This window comes from Scyliorhinus torazame, chromosome 1, assembly GCF_047496885.1.
Source record: "Scyliorhinus torazame isolate Kashiwa2021f chromosome 1, sScyTor2.1, whole genome shotgun sequence".
NCBI lineage: Eukaryota > Metazoa > Chordata > Chondrichthyes > Carcharhiniformes > Scyliorhinidae > Scyliorhinus > Scyliorhinus torazame.
The window spans coordinates 262,165,542-262,188,117 of NC_092707.1; the positions used below are offsets into that span (position 1 = coordinate 262,165,542).

At 46.2% G+C, this 22,576-nt stretch overlaps 2 protein-coding genes across 3 annotated transcripts in view; one reads left to right on the forward strand and one right to left on the reverse strand.

Annotated features, from left to right (window-relative positions):
• The window catches only part of crnkl1 (crooked neck pre-mRNA splicing factor 1), a 45,122-nt gene extending 37,910 nt beyond the window's left edge, over window positions 1-7,212 (reverse strand). Inside the window, exon 1 of the mRNA XM_072505583.1 lies at window positions 7,037-7,212. Within this exon, the coding sequence (XP_072361684.1) occupies window positions 7,037-7,084 (48 nt within the window). The 5' untranslated portion in view covers window positions 7,085-7,212. The remainder of the gene's footprint in view (window positions 1-7,036) is intronic.
• Window positions 7,213-7,214: 2 nt separating this feature from the next.
• Window positions 7,215-22,576, forward strand: part of cfap61 (cilia and flagella associated protein 61) — a 584,187-nt gene continuing 568,825 nt past the window's right edge. For both annotated transcript variants that reach the window (XM_072505562.1, XM_072505571.1), the window contains exons 1-3: window positions 7,215-7,316; window positions 13,157-13,306; window positions 20,753-20,903. In XM_072505562.1, the coding sequence (XP_072361663.1) occupies window positions 13,164-13,306; window positions 20,753-20,903 (294 nt within the window). In that variant the 5' untranslated portion in view covers window positions 7,215-7,316; window positions 13,157-13,163. The remainder of the gene's footprint in view (window positions 7,317-13,156; window positions 13,307-20,752; window positions 20,904-22,576) is intronic.

Here is a 22,576-nt window from a genome sequence, read left to right on the forward strand (position 1 = left end):
GTAAAATGGCTGCGTTCCGATTAATCTGGCCAAAACCCAGTTTAAAACGGCTAACCCGAAAGACTGCTGGGAAAAGCAGCCAAGGAGACACAAGCAGGCAGCTGCAGACAGTTTTGCATATTCAGCTCTGGGAAGGTAGCCCAGATCGATACTCAGGGCTGTCAACAGCCCATCAACCCAGGTATTCGCAGTTGCATTCAGGACGGTTTGCAGCCCATCTATTCAGACATCCACAGTTAAATCAGCTATCCACGGGAACAATTGCAACATATGAGCAATTGAATACCGGGCCAGACCAGTCGGGGCCTGCAGTGGCCGAAACAAAGACAGGTGAGCGACCACCCCCCGATCGAGGAATCCCCTCACCATTGGACACATCAACCCCAGAGATTGGGGACAGAATCCAATCACTTGGGACTCAGGGTCAAGGGCCGCACCGGGAGGCGGGAAGCCCCTGGGCCCTATAAAAGTGAGGGTCCAAGTTCAGATCTCTCTCTCTCTCATCTTTGCCTGCTCGAGACCTTCGCAAGACCAGCCACTGGCAATGGTAAGTTTGAATCCAGCGATCGCTATCCGGTAGAGACACCTAGCCACCGACCTGTAACAGCCTTTTGAATCCCGCGGGCCAGATTTGATTGGACAAGCCATTCGTTTCCCTGACCTGGTGGGCTCTTCCTAAGTTAAGTATTGGCCAGTAGTGATAGGTTTATTATATAGATAGTAGTATTAGTGTATTAATATTGCTTATTGTATATAATAAATGACCGTTGTTTTAATCCTTACTAAGCGGTGTGCTGTGTTATTAATCATAACCTGAACTTGAACCACGTGGCGGTATCATAAAGATACCTGGCGACTCATGAGCAAAGGTGACGTAAACAGAGCAAATAGACTAAGGTTAAAAAGAGCAACATAATTGGCGACTCCGCCGGGACCCGACTTAGAAGTGGAAAACCACTCCGGGAGAACACCAACATTTGAATTAGAATCCAATCAGAAACAAAACAAAAAGAAAAAACCCACAAGTGTTCAAGCGGTTCTGGTTAATAATTCACAATTCGGAAGTGTGTATATGCATGCGTAACTAATAGGGTTAGAAGACAAAACTGATAGATTTTTTGTTGCGTCAAAACTGTCGGCAGTTGATCTTTCGGAAATTAGCGCAAGCCGTACCCGCATCTACCACACCACCTTAGCCCCCTGTTCCAAATTTGAACGTAACGAGCAGATAAGAGAGAGCCATGCAGGCAATGCAAGCGATGCAGCGCCTCATGAACCCCGAAGATTTTGCTGTCGCACCAGTCAGCAGCGTAGGAGCGGGACAGTGTCCCGTTTGGGAAGTGGAAATCCGCAAATTTCTGCAGGGCAAAGGATGGCCCGTGTGGAAGGATTTCTGCAATAACGAATACTCAGGTCCTAGAAGTATAGGGCATACTTTGTGGGAGAACCTGAGTGAGATCCACAAAAAGAGTTTAGCAAAAGCGCGCAAGCCGATGGCAATTGTGTCCTGTCTGGCACAATTGCGAGGCACAGAGGAGGTCGTCAGGACGCTCCGCAAGGAAATAGAAGGCATACATCGGATGAGTAAAATCGATGTATGCGAAGTTGAGAAAGAGAACCTGGAGTTAAAAGGGAAATTAGCAGCAAAGGACGAAGAGGTGGCTGATGCCAAACGGGGTCACCAATCTTCTCTGGCGCACTTGAGTGGTTTCCAGTCACAATATGAAAAGGCTTATCAGGACCTGCAGCGTGCAGTCCTGGTAAAGAAAGAAACAGAAAACCAGGTAGAGACGCTCCAGAAACAATGCAGTGATCTCAAGGCAGCCTTGAGAGCGCTTCACGCCACAACCACGGAACAACGGCAGAGTTCTTTGGACCATGCAAAATGCCGAAAGCAGATTGCAGACTTGAAAGCACTGCTTTCTGTCCAAAAGGGATTTCAAGAAACCTTTGGGGAAAATTTAGAACAGGAAGACGGCCCTGATTGGGAAGAATTGCAAGAGACAGCGCAGAGATATGTTCAGGGAGCATGTGCGCAGGGAAAACCCCAAAGGAGGAAAGCACCCCCACCCCCCACACAACAGATAATACAGGCTCCCATGAACCCTGTAACAACCCACTGCACCGCCACAGCAGACGAGGCGGAGGTCTTATATTCCACCCCCCTCACAGTGACCCAATTACGGGACGCGCGTGCCAAAATCACACCTTTCCTCCCCGCTTCAGACCCACACCATTTCTTTGCCACCGTCAAACACCAGGCGACCATGTACGGCCTGGATGAGAAAGAGCAGGTAAAACTCACGGTCCTCAGCTTAGACCCATCGGTCGCAGCAGCCCTTCCCGACCCACAGAATGTAGGAGGAGGCACCCTTGCAGAAATGCATACCGCGATCCTGGATGCGATCGGGTACAACTGGGGCGACCCCGTAGACGGTCTGAATAAATGCAGACAGAAAAAGTCTGAACACCCCTCAGCATTCGCAGGACGCTTATGGATTCATTTTGAAGCCGTTTTCGGCAACGTAGATCGTGCCCATTTGTCCCCAGACAATATGGCCAAGTGGACCCGCACCCTTATCTCCCATGCCACGGAAGCAGGACAGAATGCCTGTAGCAATTATGACCCCCTCGGAGGAGGCTCATAATGAGAAGTGGGTGGTCAAAAGATTGTCCCGCGTTTGGGAACAAGCGGCTCACGGCAAATCAGCCACTAGAACCCCCGAGGAAAATCAAGCCGCCGCAGATGTACAGGCAGTAAGAACCACTCTTCACAACCCCGCCTGGGTAAACGAGGGAAAGAACAGCCCCCCAGCCAAACTGCAAGAGTGCTACAATTGTGGACAATTGGGACATTTTGCTAGAGAATGCAATGGCCCTAAGAAACCACAGAGTGCCCAACTGACAGGCACTCTCGATAAGAAAAAGGCAGAGCCCGTAGCGACCGAGAACTGAGGTGTCCACATGATGATTTAAAGGAGACACTTGGTCCTTTCTGATGGAACCTGCAGAATGTTTTATGTTGTCTGTCTGTTAGTTAAATGTTGTTTGTCCTACAGGAGAATGTTCTCATCGCCCCACACCCATTCACCTGAACTTTTTAGCTCTTTTCCAATTGGACAAGCCAGACGCTTGTTCAGCGGTACCAACTTGTCCACAGATACCTGGTCACCAGACCAGACGCCCATTCAGAGGAACTAGCTTTTCAGCTGATATGTGGTCACCAGACCAGACGCCCGATCGTAGCTACTCTTCTGATTTGATGGTAGAATCAGAACAGTAACCCCACCATGATGACTACATTTTTGTCCGTTCTTTGGTCGCTCAGGCAGTGGAGAAACGGCGTGAGACCCGCCCTGCCTGGCGACCCCCCCCCCCGTTGGTCAAAAACGCTCGGGTAGGGAAGATACGGTATTGGTAGCCGTCCTACCCGGGGACTCCACCCAAATCTTACCCGTCGCGGCCCACACGCACCTCGTTCGAACTTTTCTTTCAAAAACAGTTTTATTTTATTTAGGCAACCTTTGGGTTGCTGCCACATGCTATTTACATCCTAGAACATTTGGATGATAAACTTAGCACTGGTCCACCATTGGGAAGTGTGCCGTGTCCAAACATTTGTTTTGAAAAAAAAATGGGGGGAGTGTCACATATTGTGACCAATTACAAAGCTCAAGTCAGGAGTGTGATGGAATAATCTCTCCTTTACTGGATGAGTGCAGCTCCAACAACACTCAATCATCTTATCATCCAAGACAGTAAAAAGTCTTACAACACCAGGTTATCCAGGACACATCACCAGGTTATCCATGACACACCAGGACACACCATGGCTATCATCGACACCGCAAACTGCCGGCTCAAAGTGGAGAGGATCTCCAAGAAGATCGCACATATAGACACTGACCACATCATGTTCATCCAAGACAATAAGCTTGCGTGATTGGAACCTCATCCACCACAAAAAACATTCACACCCTCTCAACACCAACACCCATTTGCAGCAGTGTGCACCATCTACAAGATACACTGCAGCAACTCACCAATGCTTCTTCAACAGCACCTTCCAAACCTGTGACCTCTACCACTTAGGAGGGCAACAGTTGGATTGGAACACCATCATCTCCAAGTTCCCTCCAAACCACACATCGCCCTGATTTGGAACTGTATCGCTGTTGCTGGGTCAAAATCCTGGAAATGCCTTTCTAAAGGCACTGTGGGTGTAGACAACATGGCCTGCAACGTTCAAGAAGGCTTCTCAAAGGCAGTTAGGAATGGATAATGAATGCTGGCCTAGCCAGTGATGCCCACACCCCATGAAAGAATAAATTAAAAAAATTAGGGCAATGGAGTCTGCAGGAACCTCTCCAGGACCCTATTGAACATTGTAAGCTCAATGACAGCAACTTCTGGATTTTGGCATTATTTTGCTCATGTGTAGACTGCAAAATGCTGTCAGCCTCAATGGACTAATAGCAGAGAATGTTAACAGTTTTTTGCAATACTGTTGATATCAGGGAAATATAAAGAGCAAAATAGAATTGAAAATAAAACAAGACATATTACAAACCAATTTAAACAAATGGTATTGTGTTTACTTCTCAGTAGCACTTTCCTTTTGGTCAGATGCACATGACATGCACTGGAAGCCCTTCACGATACTTAATAATCCCCAAACCAAACCTCCAGAAGGAATTATCTGTTTGAGTGCAGGCTTGATCCCTGGAAAAACATAGCCCGCTTGCCCAAGTCCAGAAACAGAAGCATAAACCAACGTGAAATTTAACCAACAAAATTTTCTCAACACATTGAACACTGGTCCAGCTAGGTACCCAAAATTTTCACTTAAGTGTTACCTGAAGCAGAGCAGTATGGAACATCAGCAATTATTAATGTCTCCAAAACCTTGTCATGACAGGCATCTAACACATTCTTAAAAATTTTTTTTTAAGAGTACCCAATTATTTTTTTCCAATTAAGGGTCAACTTAGCATAGCCAATCCACCTAGCTAGCACATTTTTGGGTTGTGGGGGGCGAAACCCACACAAACATAGGTAGAATGTGCAAACTCCGCACGGACAGTGACCCAGAGCCGGGATCGAACCTGGGACCTCGGCGCCGTGAGACCGCAGTGCTAACCACTGCACCACCGTGCTGCCATCTAACACATTCTTTTTTTAATAAATATATTTTATTAAAGTTTTTCGATCAAACAAAAATTTCCCATTTTACAACTTTGCAATAATATATACATTGATCGTTTTTTAAAATAAATAATATGCTAACTAACGGCAACTGCCGACAACAAAATAAGAAACAACAGAAATAGTAACTAAAATAGTAACTTCGTAACATCTAATATAAATAACTAATATATAAACACACACATAAAACCCCTGAGGACCCAAATGAGCCCTCCCCCCTTGGGTTGCTGCTGCTACCTTTCCTATTTTCCCTTATCGCTCTGCGAGATAGTCGAGGAACGGTTGCCACCGCCTGGTGAACCCTTGAGCCGAACCTCTTAGTGCGTACTTTATCCGCTCCAATTTTATGAACCCTGCCATGTCATTGATCCAGGCCTCCACACCCGGGGGCTTAGCTTCTTTCCACATAAGTAGAATCCTTCGCCGGGCTACTAGGGACGCAAAGGCCAAAACATCAGCCTCTCTCGCCTCCTGCACTCCCGGCTCATCTGCAACCCCAAATATAGCCAACCCCCAGCCTGGTTCGACCCGGACCCCCACCACCTTTGAAATCACTTTTGCCACACCCACCCAGAACCCATGCAATACCGGACATGACCAAAACATGCGGGTGTGGTTCGCCGGGCTTCCCACGCATCTCCCGCACCTATCCTCCACTCCAAAAAATCTACTCAGCCTTGCTCCAGTCATATGCGCCCTGTGTAGAACATTGAATTGTATCAGGCTGAGCCTGGCACACGAGGACGAAGAGTTTACCCTACTTAGGGCATCTGCCCACAGCCCCTCCTCAATCTCTTCCCCCAGCTCCTCCTCCCATTTTCCCTTCAGCTCCTCTACCATCGTTTCCCCCTCGTCTCTCATTTCCCTATATATATCTGACACCCTACCATCACCCACCCATGCCCCCAAAATCACTCTGTCCTGGATCTCTTGCGCCTGGAGCTGCGGAAGTTCCCCCACCTGGTGCCTCACAAATGCCCTCACTTGCATATAGCGAAATGCATTCCCAGGTGGCAACCCATATTTTTCTGTCAGTGCTCCCAGACTCGCGAACATCCCGTCTAAGAACAAGTCCTTCAATTTCGCAATTATCTAACACATTCTTAATATAGATTCTTAGATTAATCTTCTGACAGCTACTCTCAATTCTATGTTTCCTGAACAGCTACATGACAGACATGGCTCGAGTGTGGTGAAGATTTATGTAAGACAACTTGCATCATGTTTTGGCCACCTCAAGATTCTAGTTGTAAGAAGGCTTTACTTAGTCCATGAAAGGCATTATAAAAACGTGAGGAAGTAAATGAGGGGTGATATTCAATTTACAACAAGTGCCTGTGTATTGGGGAGAGGGGTGTTTGTGGAATCCACTGCATTAACCTGTAACCATTTGAGTTAGGGAGATCTTGTAGCACAGTGAGTAAGTCATGTCCCACCACCAGAAGCTCTGGGTTCAAACCGCATTTCAGAACTTGATGGCCAAGGAAGGTGCGTTCATAACGTGGCTAAGGAGGTTGGATCATCAGCCTGTTGGCCCTTCTGGTACGCCTGATGGAAGGCGGTAAAAATGAGAGTATCCTAGTCAGCCATACTGCAGAGGGCAAAGGCAAACCACTGCTAGTAATTTGCCAGGCGTAGTCATGGACCAACCCAACGGAAGTCCATGGTGGCCACCTGGAGGTGGAGAAGGAATCTTTGAATGCCCTGACTTTAACTCTAATACCATCACTCAGCTGCTCTCGCCCGAGAAATAGATGTTTGCATTTGGGAATTTCCAGACTAACTGGGCCTAATTGGGCCCGGCACGGTTTAGCAATAAGACGGTGATTACCTTTGCCACTTTAGGGATTCGCTGTTTTCCAGCCGCGGTCGACGCCATGTTCTTGCCGCGACCCCCCTCCTCCTCTTCAATTATTTGAAAAAAATATTTATAAGGACGAACAATAAAACGAAATCATCTCAGCTTCCACTCCCAGCACACATCCGGGCCTCACAGCCTGACCTCCGACCCGGCGGTGCATCACGTGGTAACGACGGCGGTTGCCATGGCACCGGGGCGCCGCGTTACTAAGACATCTTGCGGTTTTCCGGGCACGAAGGCAGCGGCGCAGGTTTGGGTTGATTTTGTTTTTTTACAGGATTGGTTTGCTCAGGCTTTTTTTCTCTCCGGGAGAGGATAACTTTTTATTGTTCTGTGTAGTGAGGTGAAGCTAGGCCTGGTTAAATTCATCGTTTTATTCACACACACACACAGTGGATATACTGGACAAATATGAATCTGTAGCTCGTCAGACATGTTACACCCACAGTGAAATATATGTCGACGAATAAAACCCCTCTTCTCTCTCCAAACGTGCAGTCCGGACAGCCAAATATTTCCAGCATTTTCCATTTTATATTAATTAAACTTCAGTGTTGTGGGGTCATTTAAACTCGAAACTCTTTCCCTCCTCAGATGCTGACAGACCTGCGCAATTTATCCAGCATTTTCTTTTTAAAATCATCATTGAAGGAATATGTTATTTATTGCCTCTTATGTGCAATGTGCAGCTGATTCCATCCATACATCAATCCTACCTCCACCTCCAGAAAGTAGTTTCCTGCTTTGTGCTGGGCGGTGGGCTACAACTCAGTTTTGAGACACCAATCTGTGAGATCAGGTGACGAGAGGCAGTTTGCAGAATTAGGAGCATGAGCAATGTAAGTCAGTCGGTGTCTATAAACATAGAGAAAGGGTCAGGTACGTCCTCTGTAGTTGCAAAATTAGAGAGAGAGAGAGAGACGGCGAGGGAACTGGTTGTAAGCCAGTTATGTGGCTTAAAAGATCGCGGAATTTTGGGCAGAAGTGAGAAACGCGCGTAAATACGATACGCACAAGGCTCCACAATTTTTGACGTCCATCCGTCACATATTTCGTCCCGGTGAAGCTCTGCCCATGAACTGGTCGTGCCAACTTTCAAATGAAAGTATCCTCTGTGCTTGTTCAGAGGATTTCTTAACGCAGCGACCAGATTTTCAACCGCAGCTGGAATACAAGTCCCCCCCCCCCCCCCCCCCGTTTAATGACATTTGCAATGGAATGTTTGACAAAGAATATCTTCACTGAGATCTGCATTTTTTGAATTAATTTTTATGGCATAATATATAAATCACACGAAATATTGAAAATCCTTTCCGATTGCAGATGTTGTGCCTAATGTGCATGCATGATGGTTAGTAAGCACTTATAATTTCACACTTAGGAAGAAATATAGGATCTGGGTTTGGTGCTTTTAAGACCATAAGATATAGGAGCGGAAGTAAGGCCATTCGGCCATCGAGTCCACTCCGCCATTCAATCATGGCTGATTTCAACTCCATTTACCCGCTCTCTCTCCATAGCCCTTAATTCCTCAAGAAATCAAGAATTTATCAACTTATGTCTTAAAGACACTCAACGTCCCGGCCTCCACCGCCCTCTGTGGCAATGAATTCCACAGACCCACCACTCTCTGGCTGAAGAAATTTCTCCTCACCTCTGTTCTAAAGTGACTCCCTTTTATTCTAAGGCTGTGCCCCCGGGTCCTAGTCTCCCCTGCTAATGGAAACAACTTCCCTACATCCACCCTATCTAAGCCATTCATTATCTTGTAAGTTTCTATTAGATCTCCCCTCAACCTCCTAAACTCCAATGAATATAATCCCAGGATCCTCAGACGTTCATCGTATGTTAGGCCTACCATTCCTGGGATCATCCGTGTGAATCTCCGCTGGACCCGCTCCAGTGCCAGTATGTCCTTCCTGAGGTGTGGGGCCCAAAATTGCTCACAGTATTCTAAATGGGGCCTAACTAATGCTTTATAAAGCTTCAGAAGTACATCCCTGATCTACTGTTTACTCTGACTTACTTCCATTTTTACCCATTTTAAGTTTGAATGAATTCTATTTTTAAAAAAAATTTGGAGTAGCCAATTCTGGTTTTCCAATTAAGGGGCAACTTAGCGTGGCCAACTGACCTACCCTGCACGTCTTTTTGGATTGTGGGGGTGAGACTCACGCAGACAAAGGGAGAATGTGCAAATTCCACACAGACAGTGACCCAGGGCTGGGATCGAACCCGAGTCCTCGGTGCCGTGAGGTAGCAGTGCTAACCACTGTGCCACCGTGCTTTCAATGTTTTCTAATGCGCTAGCAGAGACCTGTAAAACGTTTGCAGTCAAATCAGTAACCTTATTCCAATAATTATTAAAATACAGATTCATGGTTATTCTTTCAACAAAAACACATTATGTAATCAAAATTTCCTACTTTCGGAAAGGCTGCATAAAGTTGCCCATGGTTTTTTTTTTGAAGGACCTGATGTTGTAATTTGTTAATAGTCATGGATATAAAAGTCTAATCGGCAATTGTTTTCTCCTGAGTTGAAAAGGCAGGTTTACATCTAAATGGTTCTATGTTGTTTGAGGAATGAACACCTAATTTTCTTGAAATCTATCTGTTATAATTTCAGATCTATAATCAAAGAAAATAGTTTCTAATTACCAGACTTGATCTGTGACAAAGTCTTTATTTAGGATTCATGTTTCATAGCAACACTCTGTCCCTTTCTTGTGTCTTACCTTTCTACAGTGGAATACCTATTGGAGTTAGACTTTGTAGAAACTCAAGAGGTTAGACTGTTATCATTTTTGTCTATAGAATCACTGATGTATTGTTTTAAATCACCTGACAGATTTTCAAAAACTTCTTAATTAAAATCAAGTGAATCATCATTTTTAGTACAAATAGCTTTTGAATAATAAATTGTATCAAATTATTGTCTCCCCTATTTTGCCACAGTTAACCAATTTCATTATCTCATTCACTCCTCCCACGCCATGGCCCCTCTGTCTTGCTATGTTATCCTCATCCTACCTCCCATGCTATCCCCGTCCCATTCTTGTCATGCTCATTCCTCCCATCAATCCCATCCCTCATAGAAACAATCTCTCTAGCCATGATAACTTTGTTTTTTGGACTCACCTTACTTTCTACTGCTTTTGTTCTCCACCAACCCCCGCAAACACCCACTGCCGCTGCCATCATCAACCATTGGCAGCGGCCCATACAACTGTCTAGGCCCAATCCCATGCCCTATTCCAGCAACCCCTCTGTAAGGGGCAATTTAGTATGTCCAATCCAACAAACCTGCACATCTTTGGACGGGGGGAGGAAACCGGAGCACCCGCAGGAAATCCACGCAGACAAGGGGAGAATGTACACACTCCACACAAGGTCGCAATCAAAACCAGGTCCCTGGCGCTGTGGGGCAGCTGTGCTAACCACTGTGCCTCTGTGCTGACCTATGAGTAGTGATCAAGGCATATATGCTAGAATTAACTACTCTTCTGGACAAGTCGTTACAATTCAGCTATGACAGCTATATAAGATTGCAGATATGGCACAGCAACAATTAAGGGGCAATTTAGCATGGCCAATCCACCTTGCAGATCTTTTGGTTGTGGGGATGAAACCCACGCAGACAAGGGGAGGATGTGCAAACTCCACACAGACAGTGACCCGGGGCTGGGATTGAACCCGGGTCCTCAGCGGCATAGGCAGCAGTTCTAACCACTGCGCCTGCGCCACTCTGCCATCCCCACCCTCCCAGTGCCCTCTCAGTGATCCTTGGCCTCCCTTGCTCTACCGCTAAATCTAGTTGTATCCCCAGGATGCACATCAGCGGTGGAGGCCGCCAACTACTTATCATGTCCTGTGGCCTTCAATGCCCCTGGCGGGGGCCCTCTGGGGCCGGAGGGCCCTGGTGTATTTGGCGGCACATGCAAAGCCATGCCGCCCTGTTCTGGATGCTAGCTGCAAAACTCAGCTTCAGAGGGGTGGAACTCAGGGGATCTGGTGGCTACCATCGCCAGTGCATGGGATGGGTCCTGGTTGTCACCCAGCGCCCCCTCCTTCCGGTCAGTGTCCGTAGGGCCCTGGTGTTCACCTCGGAATGGAGGGGCATCTGGATTTAGCCCAGGCTGCCTCTGCTTCATCTGGCCTGCCAGCCGCACAATGTCTGCACCATGGTGCTGATGCCCTCGATGATGTTCCTCAGTGACTGGGACACAATCTGCAGTGACTCGACATTGCTCACCTGCGACTGGGACAAGCTCCACAGCGTGTCTGCCATTCCCATCTGAGACCGGGACATGTCTGCATTGCCTCATCAAAGTCCACCTAGTACTGGACCACACCTCCCAGTGAGTCGGACAGTCTACCGAGACCCTCAGCCATTGCCGTCACTGACTGAACCTCGCCTTGGACATCTCCACTAATGCTGCTGATGTCATGCACCAGGCTCTCCGCTGCGGTCACCACCCAAAAGTGTTGGCCTCGGTGTCACGCATTGCCAGTGACATCTCCTGCGCCTGTAGCCTCTGGGACTCCTGCAATCGGCTATGGACCTGCTGAGTGTCACTGACACCTCCCTCTGAATGTCACGGCCATTCATCAGCTCTGGGTAACCCTGTTCCATAGGCTCAGCGTCTGACTGCGATCCAGCTGGGTCTTGGGATCCAGCAGACCTCCTGGATTCTGCTGGCCTGGGCATTACTGCCTCCACCTGGGAGCTGCCAACACTGGAGGCCTCCTCCTGATCACACTGCCCGAGCTGATGGCCGCTGCCACTTCACCCCAGGTGGCACTGGCTGTCCTGTGGCTCACCCTCCGGGACCCTCAGGGGAACCAGACATCCGCCCTGGCCTCCACACATCTAGGAACCTACCCATGTCCGCGTCTCCAAATCTTGGGGCCTGTCGTGTCAGCCCCATGTCTGCGATCTGAGTGGGTTTGGCTTGGCTTTGGAAGAGTCGTTTAAGTGCTGCTCACCCATGTGAGCTGGGGGGTGGGGGGAGTGGGGGGGGGATGCTGGCAAGCGTGGTCCCGGCGAATTGGATGGCGACCCTTCATTTGGGGCCTCGTTCAGTGGACCAGTTAACGCTGTATTGCGTTGCTGGGCTCAGCCGGCCGAGCAACGGGAAGCTCGTGGCATTTCCTGCTCACGACCACATTTAGAAATCTTTCCGGAGAATCGCGCCCAATCTTCCCAATCTTTCAAGTCGAATAAGACTTCTCCAGAACTCTTAGGAAGTTATGTTATGAAGAAGACCTGTGTCATCACTGTTGCTTCCTCATTGATTGGGCAGCATCCTAAAACATATCTAAAACTATTGTGGAGCACCATCATTACAAGAACTGCCTTCATCCATAGAGAAGGCCTAACATCGTCATCTCAAGATAACTAGAAATGAGCAATAATTCCCGAAGTCCCGAAAGTCCCCAAAAACATGCTGTTAGGTGAATTGGACATTCTGATTTCTCCCTCTGTGTACCCGAACAGGTGCTGGAGTGTGGCGACTGGGGGATTTTCACAGTAACTTCATTGCAGTGTTAATGTAAGCCTACTTATGACACCAATACCAATTATTATTATAATTGCTGGTAGCAACTACATTCTGAGAATATATAAAGTGTGCCAAAGTGACATTTACAATTTATATTGATTATAGGCAATTTTCATTTAATTTCATCAGGAACTTTGTTAAACTGCCCAAACATAGGTCATAGGACCTCAAACCCATCATACTAATCTGCATTGGAATGGGAGAAAATGTGGCAATTGTTCTTGATCACCCTATCCGCTTCCTCCTCCTCTAATAACCACCTAAAATATAACAATGTTTCAATGCCATTGAACTTGAATTGAAACTGGTAAAGCCGAGTAGTTTATTTACTTCCTTGGAAATAGTGATTATTGTAGCTGAGTTAAAGATTTTTGAATACAGTAATCTAATTCTTTCAATTTATACAATTGAATCCATGTGACAGATTTTTTTGTTGTTGCCGAATTGCATTTGTTATAACCTTGAGTAAATATCCTCATTACATTTTCACGTACTTTTCAGTTCCTTGTCTGTGCTCTCTTTTACAGACCAACAATGACAACTATATATGCTTCAGGTGGAGGAAGTCAAGTAATTAAAGTCAGACGATCAGAATCTCAAGATGCTCCTCAGATTATGAAACTGTTCACCCCAAATACAACAGCTATGTTTGGAAGAATTAATGTCACCTATCTGCTGTATGTATATGTAAAGAGTATCCACTAATAAGGCCTTAGAAAAGCAGTTTCCATGGAAGTATGCAGGACTAATGTGTTTCTTAGTAATTTATTTGGAATACTACAACTATGAGGACAAAAAGCTACCTGTTGGAAATAATTACAGCTCCAATTGACTGATCTGAATGTCCTTTAATCCTCAAGCTGATACTCCAGGGTTACACTTTAAGATTAACAGGCATTCACCAATTTTGGAGTTCCCTTCGCTCTGTCACAATGCAATTTCTTCCACCATTTTCTATTTTGATGGGTGGCCTGGCAATGTATTGTAACGTATAAGCAGAAAATACTGAAGCAAGCAGAAAACCCCCCCAGCAGGTCATGTCAGTGTCTGCGGAGATATAAACAGAATGAATGTTTCAAGCTGGTCACCTTTCATGAGAGTCAGAATAAATGAGAAATTTAATTATTTACAATGCCAGGGGAAATGAGGCCGGTGGGGGAAAGAACAAAAGAGAAGATCTGTGTTGGAGGGCTGGAGTGAGTTAATGAAAAAGAGATGATAGTGAATAGGCGGGTGGTAATGGGATAATGAAAAACAAAAGATGGGTCTAGGGGAGGTGTAAATGGCAACAGCAGAGCCATTTTCAGCAACTGCTACTTTGGAAATTGGGAGAGGTTGTTGAACTCAATGTTAAACTTAGAATGTTGTAACTGCCTAATTGAAAGATGAAATGCTATTCCTCTAGCTTGCATTATGTTTCTTTTTTTGAAGTATTTTATTCCAAACGTACATGAAAAGTTACAACATATCAACAATTCGGGAAACAAACTTCCTAACACACAACTATACAATTTGTACAAATTTTTCCCCTTTTACCCCCTCCCGCCCCTTCCCCCACGACGAACAACTCCTCAAACACGGTCAAGTACATCTCCCACCTTGCCTCGAAATCCTCACTAAACCCCTTAACTTGTATCTAATCTTTTCCAGCCAAAGAAAGTCATATCAGTCACCCAGCCACGCTGCTACCCTCGGTGGCATTGCTGATCGCCACTCCAATAAAATTAGTCACTGGGCAATCAGAGAGGCGAAGGCCCAAAGTTGGCCTTCCTCCCTCCATCAGCTCTGGCTTCTCCGATATCCCAAATATCGCCACCAAAGGGTCCGGCTCAACCTGCTCCCCCATTATCCTTGCTATCGCCGCAAACGCTCCTGCCCAGAATCTCTCCAACTTTTCGCAGCCCCAGAACATATGTGCATGATTTGCTGGTCCTCCCCACACTTGTCTGTCACCCCCTGAAAGAATCCACTCATTCTTGCCCGCCTGGGGAACTCTTTCCAAACCTTCCGTGCCAAGTCCCTTACCTGCAGATACCTAAACTCATTTCCTCTCGGGAGCTCTACCCTCTCCTTCAATTCATCTATACTGGCAAATCCTCCTTCCAGATACAAATCCCTCACCATAACCAGCCCCACTTCTCTCCACTTCCTATACGTGGCATCTATCCCCTCCGGCACAAAACCGTGGTTTTCACACAATGACGTTAACACCGACATCCTCTCTGTCCTAAAGTGCCTCCTCAGCTGGTTCCAGATCTTCACCGTGGACTGCACCACCGGGCTCGGTGCCATTGGCAATGCTGCGGTCACCATAGCCCTCAAGCTGGACCCCCTACAGATTCCTCCTCCATCCTAATCTATTATACCCTCTCTCCTTCTCACCATCGCCTCACTTTCTCCACGTTCGCTGCCCAATAATAATGTAGCAGGTTTGGCAACGCCAACCCTCCCTGATACCTCTGCCTCTGCTACAGGGTCCTCTTAACCCTTGGCACCTTCCCTGCCCATACAAAGTCTGAAATAATTGTGTCCAGTTTCCAAAAGAAGGCCTTCGTTATAAAGATTGGGAGTGTCTGGAATATGAACAGGAACCTCAGCAGAATGTTCATCTTCACCACTTGGACCCTCCCTGCCAAAGTCAAGTGCAGCGTGTCCCACCTCTTGAGATTCTCCCTAGCCTCCTCCACCAGTTTTGTTAAATATCCTTTATGAAGCATCGCCCATTCCCTCGCTCCCTGAATCCCCAGGTATCTAAACCTGTCTCTAGCCACCTTAAATGGCGTCGCCCCTAAATTGACTCACCCACCCAACTCATTCGCCGGGAACACTTTGCTTTTTCCTATATATTTTTCCTAGCTTATATCCCGAGAATGGCCTAAACTGCTCCAACAAGCCCATGATCCACTCCATGCTCTCTAATGGGTCCGTCCGAAACATAGAATAGTAGGTCATCATCATAGAACGACACTCGATGCTCCCTTCATTCCTCATAATCCCTTGCCACTCTGCCGACCCCCTAAGAGCCATTGCAAGAGGCTCTATAACTAGCCCAAACATCAGCAGTAACAGCGTGCATCATTGCCTTGTCCATCTGTGCAGTTCAAAGTTTAGTGAACCCATTGGTCTGCACACTCATCCTGGGTGCCACATATAACAGGTGCACCCATGCCACAAACTTCAGCCCAAACCTTCCCAGGACCTCAAACAGGTACCGCCACTCCACCCAGTCAAATGCCTTCTCCACATCCAAGGACGCAACTATCTCTGGTACCTGAGACCCCGACGGGGCCATGATCACATTTCACACTTCTCCTTATATTGCTAGAAAGCTGCCTGCCCTTTACAAAGCCTGTTTGGTCCTCCGCAACCACCCCCGGGACACAACCTTCCATCCTTCCCGCCACCAGCTTAGCCAGCACTTTCACATCTGTATTTAACAACAACATGGGCCTATATAACTCATATTCCAATGGGTCCTTCCCCTTTTTTGGTATTAATGTGATTGTTGCCTGCATCATCGTTCCCGGCAGCTCCCCCTTCTCCAACGCTTTATTCAGTGCTCCCAAGAGATGTGGTGCCAGGTCCGTTGCAAACTCATTATAAAGTTCTGCCAGGTAGCCATTGGGTCCTGGGGTCTTCCCCGACTTCATACCCCTTATACTGACCAATATCTCCTTCAACCCCATAGGCTTCTCTAGCGTCTGCCTCTTCTCTTCCTCCAACTGCGGAAATTCCAGCCCGTCCAAAACCCACCCCTTCTTCAACCCCCCCCCCCCCCCCCCCCCCCCCCCCCCCGGGTCCGCCCTGTAAAGCTCCTTATAATAATCCCGAAACGCCTCATTTATCTTCCCCGGCTCCCACACCACATCTCCTACCCCAGTCCGTATCTTCAATATTTCCCTGGACGCGGCTTGCCTCCATAGCTGGTGCGCTAACATTCGATTCGCCTTCTCTCTGTATTTGTACTGCACCCCTCTTGCCCCACTACCGCCCTCCCCGTTGTCAGCCTATCAAATTGCCCCTGTAATTTTTTCCTCCTCGCCAATTCCTCCGTGGTGGGCATCCCCGAGTACTCCCTATCTTTCGCCACTATCTTGTTCATTAGCAGTTCATATTCCTCCCTCCTTTTCCTGTCCACATGAGCCTTGAACGAGATAATCTCCCCTCGAACCAACCATGTTGGTTCAATTCTACATAATCTTTAATCACAGCCCATACTGTGCCACAGAACCCTCTAACTGCCAACAACCCCGAATCGAGTCTCCACCCCGGCTTCTGCTCTAAGCCGAATCTCCAGCCAATGGGCGCATGGTCCGAGATTGCTATCCCTGTGTACTCTGCCCCCTCCACCCTGACCAAACTCCCGACTTACCACAAAAAAGTCAATTCTGGAATATACCCTGTACACATGCAAAAAAATGGAATACTCCCGTCCCCTTGCAAACTTTTCACACCTGCTACCCTTTGTCAATCCAACAGTAAAAAAAAAAGAAAAAACCCTTCACGTCGGAGGAAAAGAAAAAACCCTCTCTCTCCAACCCCTACTCTACAAGTATTCCCAATTACTTCAAAGTGCCAGCACCTCAGTCTCCCAGAATTGTTCAGTTTCGTTCAGTTCTTCCCCAGTATATGCTCCTTGATAAAGTCATTGGCCGCTTCTGGGGCCTCAAAATAGTATTCCTGGCCTTCATATGTCACCCAGAGCACCCGAAAAGTTATCTGCCGCCGATATAGCACCACTTTGGCTTTGTTGAAACCCGCATGCCATTTTGCTAGCTCAACTCCAATGTCCTGGTATATTCGGACCTTATTCCCCCCATTCACAGTTGCGCTTCTCCCTGGCCCACTGCAGCATCTTCTCTTTCTCCACAAACTTACGGAGCCTCATGATCATTGCCTGCAGTGGCTCCCCCGCTCTATACTTCTTAAAGACCTGTGCGCTCTGTCCAGTTCAGGGACCCCCTCCGCTAGCATCCTCAAAACGTACATTTTGGCACCCGCACCTTCCACTTCTTCAGCTAGGCCAACTATCTGCAGATGCTGCCTTCTCAATCTATTTTCCAGCTCCTTCACCTTTACTCTCTCAAGGTCTTGCAAATGTCTCCTAAGAGCTCCACCTCCAATGCCACCACCCGATCGCTGTGGTCCGAAATCACCCTCTCAATCTCTCGGATCTAAGACAACTGCACCTCCACACATTTCTCCACCCTGTCCATCGAGCCCTTCAGCCACAGCCCCTTCAATGGCCTTTGAGCGATCCTCCTGCATCTCCTTCCTCTGCTGGCGGAGCTCTTCCTTGATGAAGGCCATTAACTGTTCCATCTGGGGCTTTGCTAACTGCACCAACCCTTCCCCCTCCACCATCCTTCCACTGGCTGCTGCACCACAAGTCTCTTCCAACTCCTTGGCCAGCTCTTTCACCTTCTGCCGGGTTTGGTAACTAGCAGACATACCACTCCCGGGGGAACTTCTTCTCCAACCTTCAGCTACACTTTTCTGCTGAAGTTGCACCCAATTTAGGGTAAAAAGTGCTCTTCACTACGCTTCAAGCAGGAGCTGCCCTATGTGTTACTACTCACATCATGGCTGCCACCGGAAGTCTCAGCTTGCATTATGTTTCATTGAAGCCTTTTAAAAGGCTGAGGACAGAATGGGAGTGCAATGGAGGATTAATATGGTAAGTGACTGTTATGGGAGATGTGTTTTCAGAACCCCAAAATGTATCATGGAGTTCAACCAACCTCCCCCTTTAATGCTATTGTTGCTTTTCCGAGCACACGGCTTGTCCCTAGGTGTGGGATTACAATTATGGACACATTAAACACAAAACAATGTTTATTCCATGAATTCAACTTAACCTCTTAAATAAACATTGGATCTCTTGACACCCCTTACTTCAAAGATAACCCCGAAAATATTACAACACTAAATAATCCTTCAGTTATTCCTTTCAACATCCATGAGACTTAACACCTTTAAACAGAAACACATCAGGTTAAAGGCTTTACTATTATGAGTTTAAATCACCCAAATGATCCAGAGATAGTCTTTCATGGCAGAGATCACAGCAGATCCAGCTCACTGCAAACACAGACACACCCCAAGCTCTTTTCAAACTGAAACTAAACTGTAAAATGGCTGAACTAAAACCAAGCTCCACCCACACACTGACATCACTGCATTTCTTAAAGATACATTGCCTAAACATCCATTTCTTAAAGGTACCCTCACATGACATGACCAAAACTTCAGAGTGATGCTTGTGGACTAAGTGGAAGTATTCAGCAAGTGTTAAAGGGACAGGAGGACCACAATGAAATCTATTGCTAGGTCCCTGTTGTTAGTTCTCCAAAGCCACTAAACGTGCATAACACCGGCTCAACTTGATTCTCTTTGCACTTTGCTTCATATTCCCCATAGGTAGGCATTTCACCCTGCTTAATGTCTTTCTAGCCATTTTGGGATTAAGAATTTATAAGAATTATACATTAATGATCTGGAAGAAGGAACTGAAGGCACTGTTGCTAAGTTTGCAGATGATACAAAGATCTGTAGAGGGACAGGTAGAATTGAGGAAGCAAGGGGGCTGCAGAAGGATTTGGACAGGCTAGGAGAGTGGGCAATGAAGTGGCAAATGAAATACAATGTGGAAAAGTGTGAGGAGTTTAGGCATAGACTATTTTCTAAATGGGGAAATGCTTAGGAAATCGAAGTACAAAGGGACTTGGGAGTCCTTGTTGATGATTCTCTTAAGGTTAATGTGCAGGTTCAGTTGGCAGTTAAGAAGCCAAATGCAATGTTAGCATTCATGTCAAGAGGGCTAGAGTACAAGACTGGGGATGTATTTCTTAAGTGTATAAGGCTCTGGTCAGACCCCATTTGGAGTATTGTGAGCAGCTTTGGGCCCCGTATCTAAGGAAGGATGTACTGGCCTTGGAAAGGGTCCAGAGGAGGTTCACAAGAATCACCCCTGGAATGAACAGCTTGTCATATGAGGAACGGTTGAAGACTCTGGGTCTGTACTCATTGGAGTTTAGAAGGATATGGGGGGGATCTTATTTAAACTTACAAGATACTACGAGGCATGGAGAGAGTGGTCATGGTGAGGATGTTTCCACTTGTAGGAAAAACTAGAACCAGAGGACACCATCTCAGACACAGATGAGGAGGAATTTCTTCAGCCAGAGGGTGGTGAATCTGTGGAACACTTTGCTGCAGAAGGCTTTGGAGGCCAAATCACTGAGTGTCTTTAAGACAGAGATAGATAGGTTCTTGATTAATAAGAGGATCAGGTGTTATTGGGAGAAGGCAGGAGAATGGGGATGAGAAAAATATTAGCTATGATTGAATGGCGGAGCAGCCTCGATGGGCCGAGTGGCCTAATTCTGCTCCTATGTCTTATGGTCTTATAATTTGCCGTGTTCCCCTCGGTCACCCTACAACTTTGTACCATTATTTGTATGACAATTATGCATGTATATATTTATTAATCTATAATGGCATTGTATTAAAATTCCATCCTCTTCATATTCAATGGACAACTTAAAACCAGCCAACAGTAGCCCTCAGGAGTATCGTGGAGCCAGGAAGAGCACTCCTGCTTCTTCTGACTACATGTAAATGTTTTTAAAGACACACATACTTCTCAGTTGCTGCATATTAGTTCACATCTACAGTAAGAAACCCAAGTGGAACAAGCCCAAGATCCATAACAGATGAGCCCATTTTCAGTCAAGATGTTTTAAAATAACGCATTAGGCTCCTCATTAACATATACATGGGATTTACTGTCTTTATTAGGCAGATACTGGGATCACAACATGTGGTCCAGCATATTTTACGTGTATTTGTGTTGGGCATAATGACCCATGGCAATATTTGAAGAAGAAAGGTCTCTAGGCCAGTATCTACCCTCAACCAACAGCAGCAAAATAAATTACGTGGACACTATCTCATTACTGTGTGTGGGTCCTTGCTCTGTGCAAACTGACTTTCTTATATTACAATAGTGACTACACTTCAAAACTGTTTCATGCGCTATAAAGTGCTTTGGAATGTCCTGAGGACATAAAAGGCACTCATTCTTTCTTTAATGCTTCTGTTTTATTTCTTTACACTTTTAGCGAAAGGGCAAATTTATCTGTGACTGTAGAAAATGAGAAGAATGAAGTTATGGCTCACGCTGCTTTGTTAGATTACCCAAATGTGGAGGAAATTGAACAAAACAATTGGGAACCCTGGCTGCACACCTATGGTCCTAGTTCAAAATGCACAGTGAGTTGAAACCAGAAATTACTCAATATTTATGAATGTTAAATATACATACCACATTAATAAAATGTTTTTTTTTTCTTTTTTGTATAAATTTAGTGTACCCAAATTCTTTTCCAATTAAGGGGCAATTTAGCGTGGCCAATCCACCCATTCTACACATCTTTGGGTTGTGGGGGTGAAACCGTCGCAAACACCACACGGTCAGTGACCCAGAGCCGGGATCAAACCTGGGACCTCGGCGCCAGAAGGCTGCACGGCTAACCCAATGCGCCACCGTGCAGCCCCTTTAATAAAATGTTTTAATCATTACAATAAATATACTTCCTGCTAATGTTGTCATTGGCCTGGATTTTGCAATGAGTAGTATAAGCAAAGATTCTTGCCATTGATCTCAAAGAAAGCTGCCCACAAATATCTATCAATTACTGAGGAGTGATTTTCCTCATTTCCAATAGTAGTTTAAATCTGGCACCAAGTCAAAGAGATGTCTTGAGGCAGCAAAAGTAATGTCACTATTCACACAGCAAACCAAACAGTTAAAAACACTTACTATGCTTTTGTTTTAATTCAAGTTTTCAGGTGGCAAAATAAATTATTATGATTGGATTAAAATAGAAGTGAAATAAAGATAAACAAACTTAAAAATATATACTTTTTATATATTTGAATTTATTTTATCATTATAGAGAAATTTGACATTCCACAAATTCAAATGATCTATTCAGGGCCAATAAAGGTTGCTGAGCAGGAATTAAGAAGTTATAAACCCAGTTGCACCTACAACAAGGTGTAACCTTTTTAAAGATTTTTCAGTTTTCATCAATTTTCATTGACCGAGCAAACTCTGGGTCCGTCTGGAAAATCTATGACTGCGATTACTTGATTTTCATGTTAATGTGTTATTGAAGATTCTCATTCCCCTGTTTACCCAAACCTGCAATCTCCCGTCCTCGTGTCACGTTTTCCTCCTTTTCTGTCCTTACCCCTTCTTTCTCTCTCCTTCTACCTCTTTAACTCCTTTCTTTTCTCTGAATAGCCTGCTTAACTCCTGTATCCTCTCCTCTCTTTCCGTGCTCCTCTCCCTCATAGTTTTGCCACCGTGTGTCTCCTTTCCCTTTTCATTTTACTTCACTCGTTTCTCTGTCTCTCCTCTCTGTTCATCTTTACCTTCCCTCATCTTCATCTCCCCTTTCTATTCCCTCTCTTCCCCTTCTACTCAAAAATTATAATATAACAAACACTGTGGGCGTGATTCTCCCAAAATAGAACAAAATCCTCTAGTGAGCGCCTTTAGCTGCATGTTCCCCGGTGCTCGAAGTGCCAAGAAACACATGGCATTGAATAAGGGGCCTGAACGGGGTACAAGCGGCCCCGTTTTGTGCAGTGGGGAGCTCTGCTCACCGGAACTCCGCTCCCCATTATAACGAGAGACTTAGAAATGGCGTCTCAATCTCCCAAACCCCTAAAACAATCCCCCAAAACAACCCCCCAAAACCCATGCCAGGCAACGCCAGCCTGATCGCACCTGCAAAACAAAATGCCAGTCTGGCACCTTTGCAGTGCCAACCCAGTATCCTGGCAGTGCCAATTCCATCTAGCAGTGCCATCTGGACACCTTGGCAGTGCAAGGCTGGCACCCAGATGACACTGCCAGAGTACCCAGTACTGTCAGT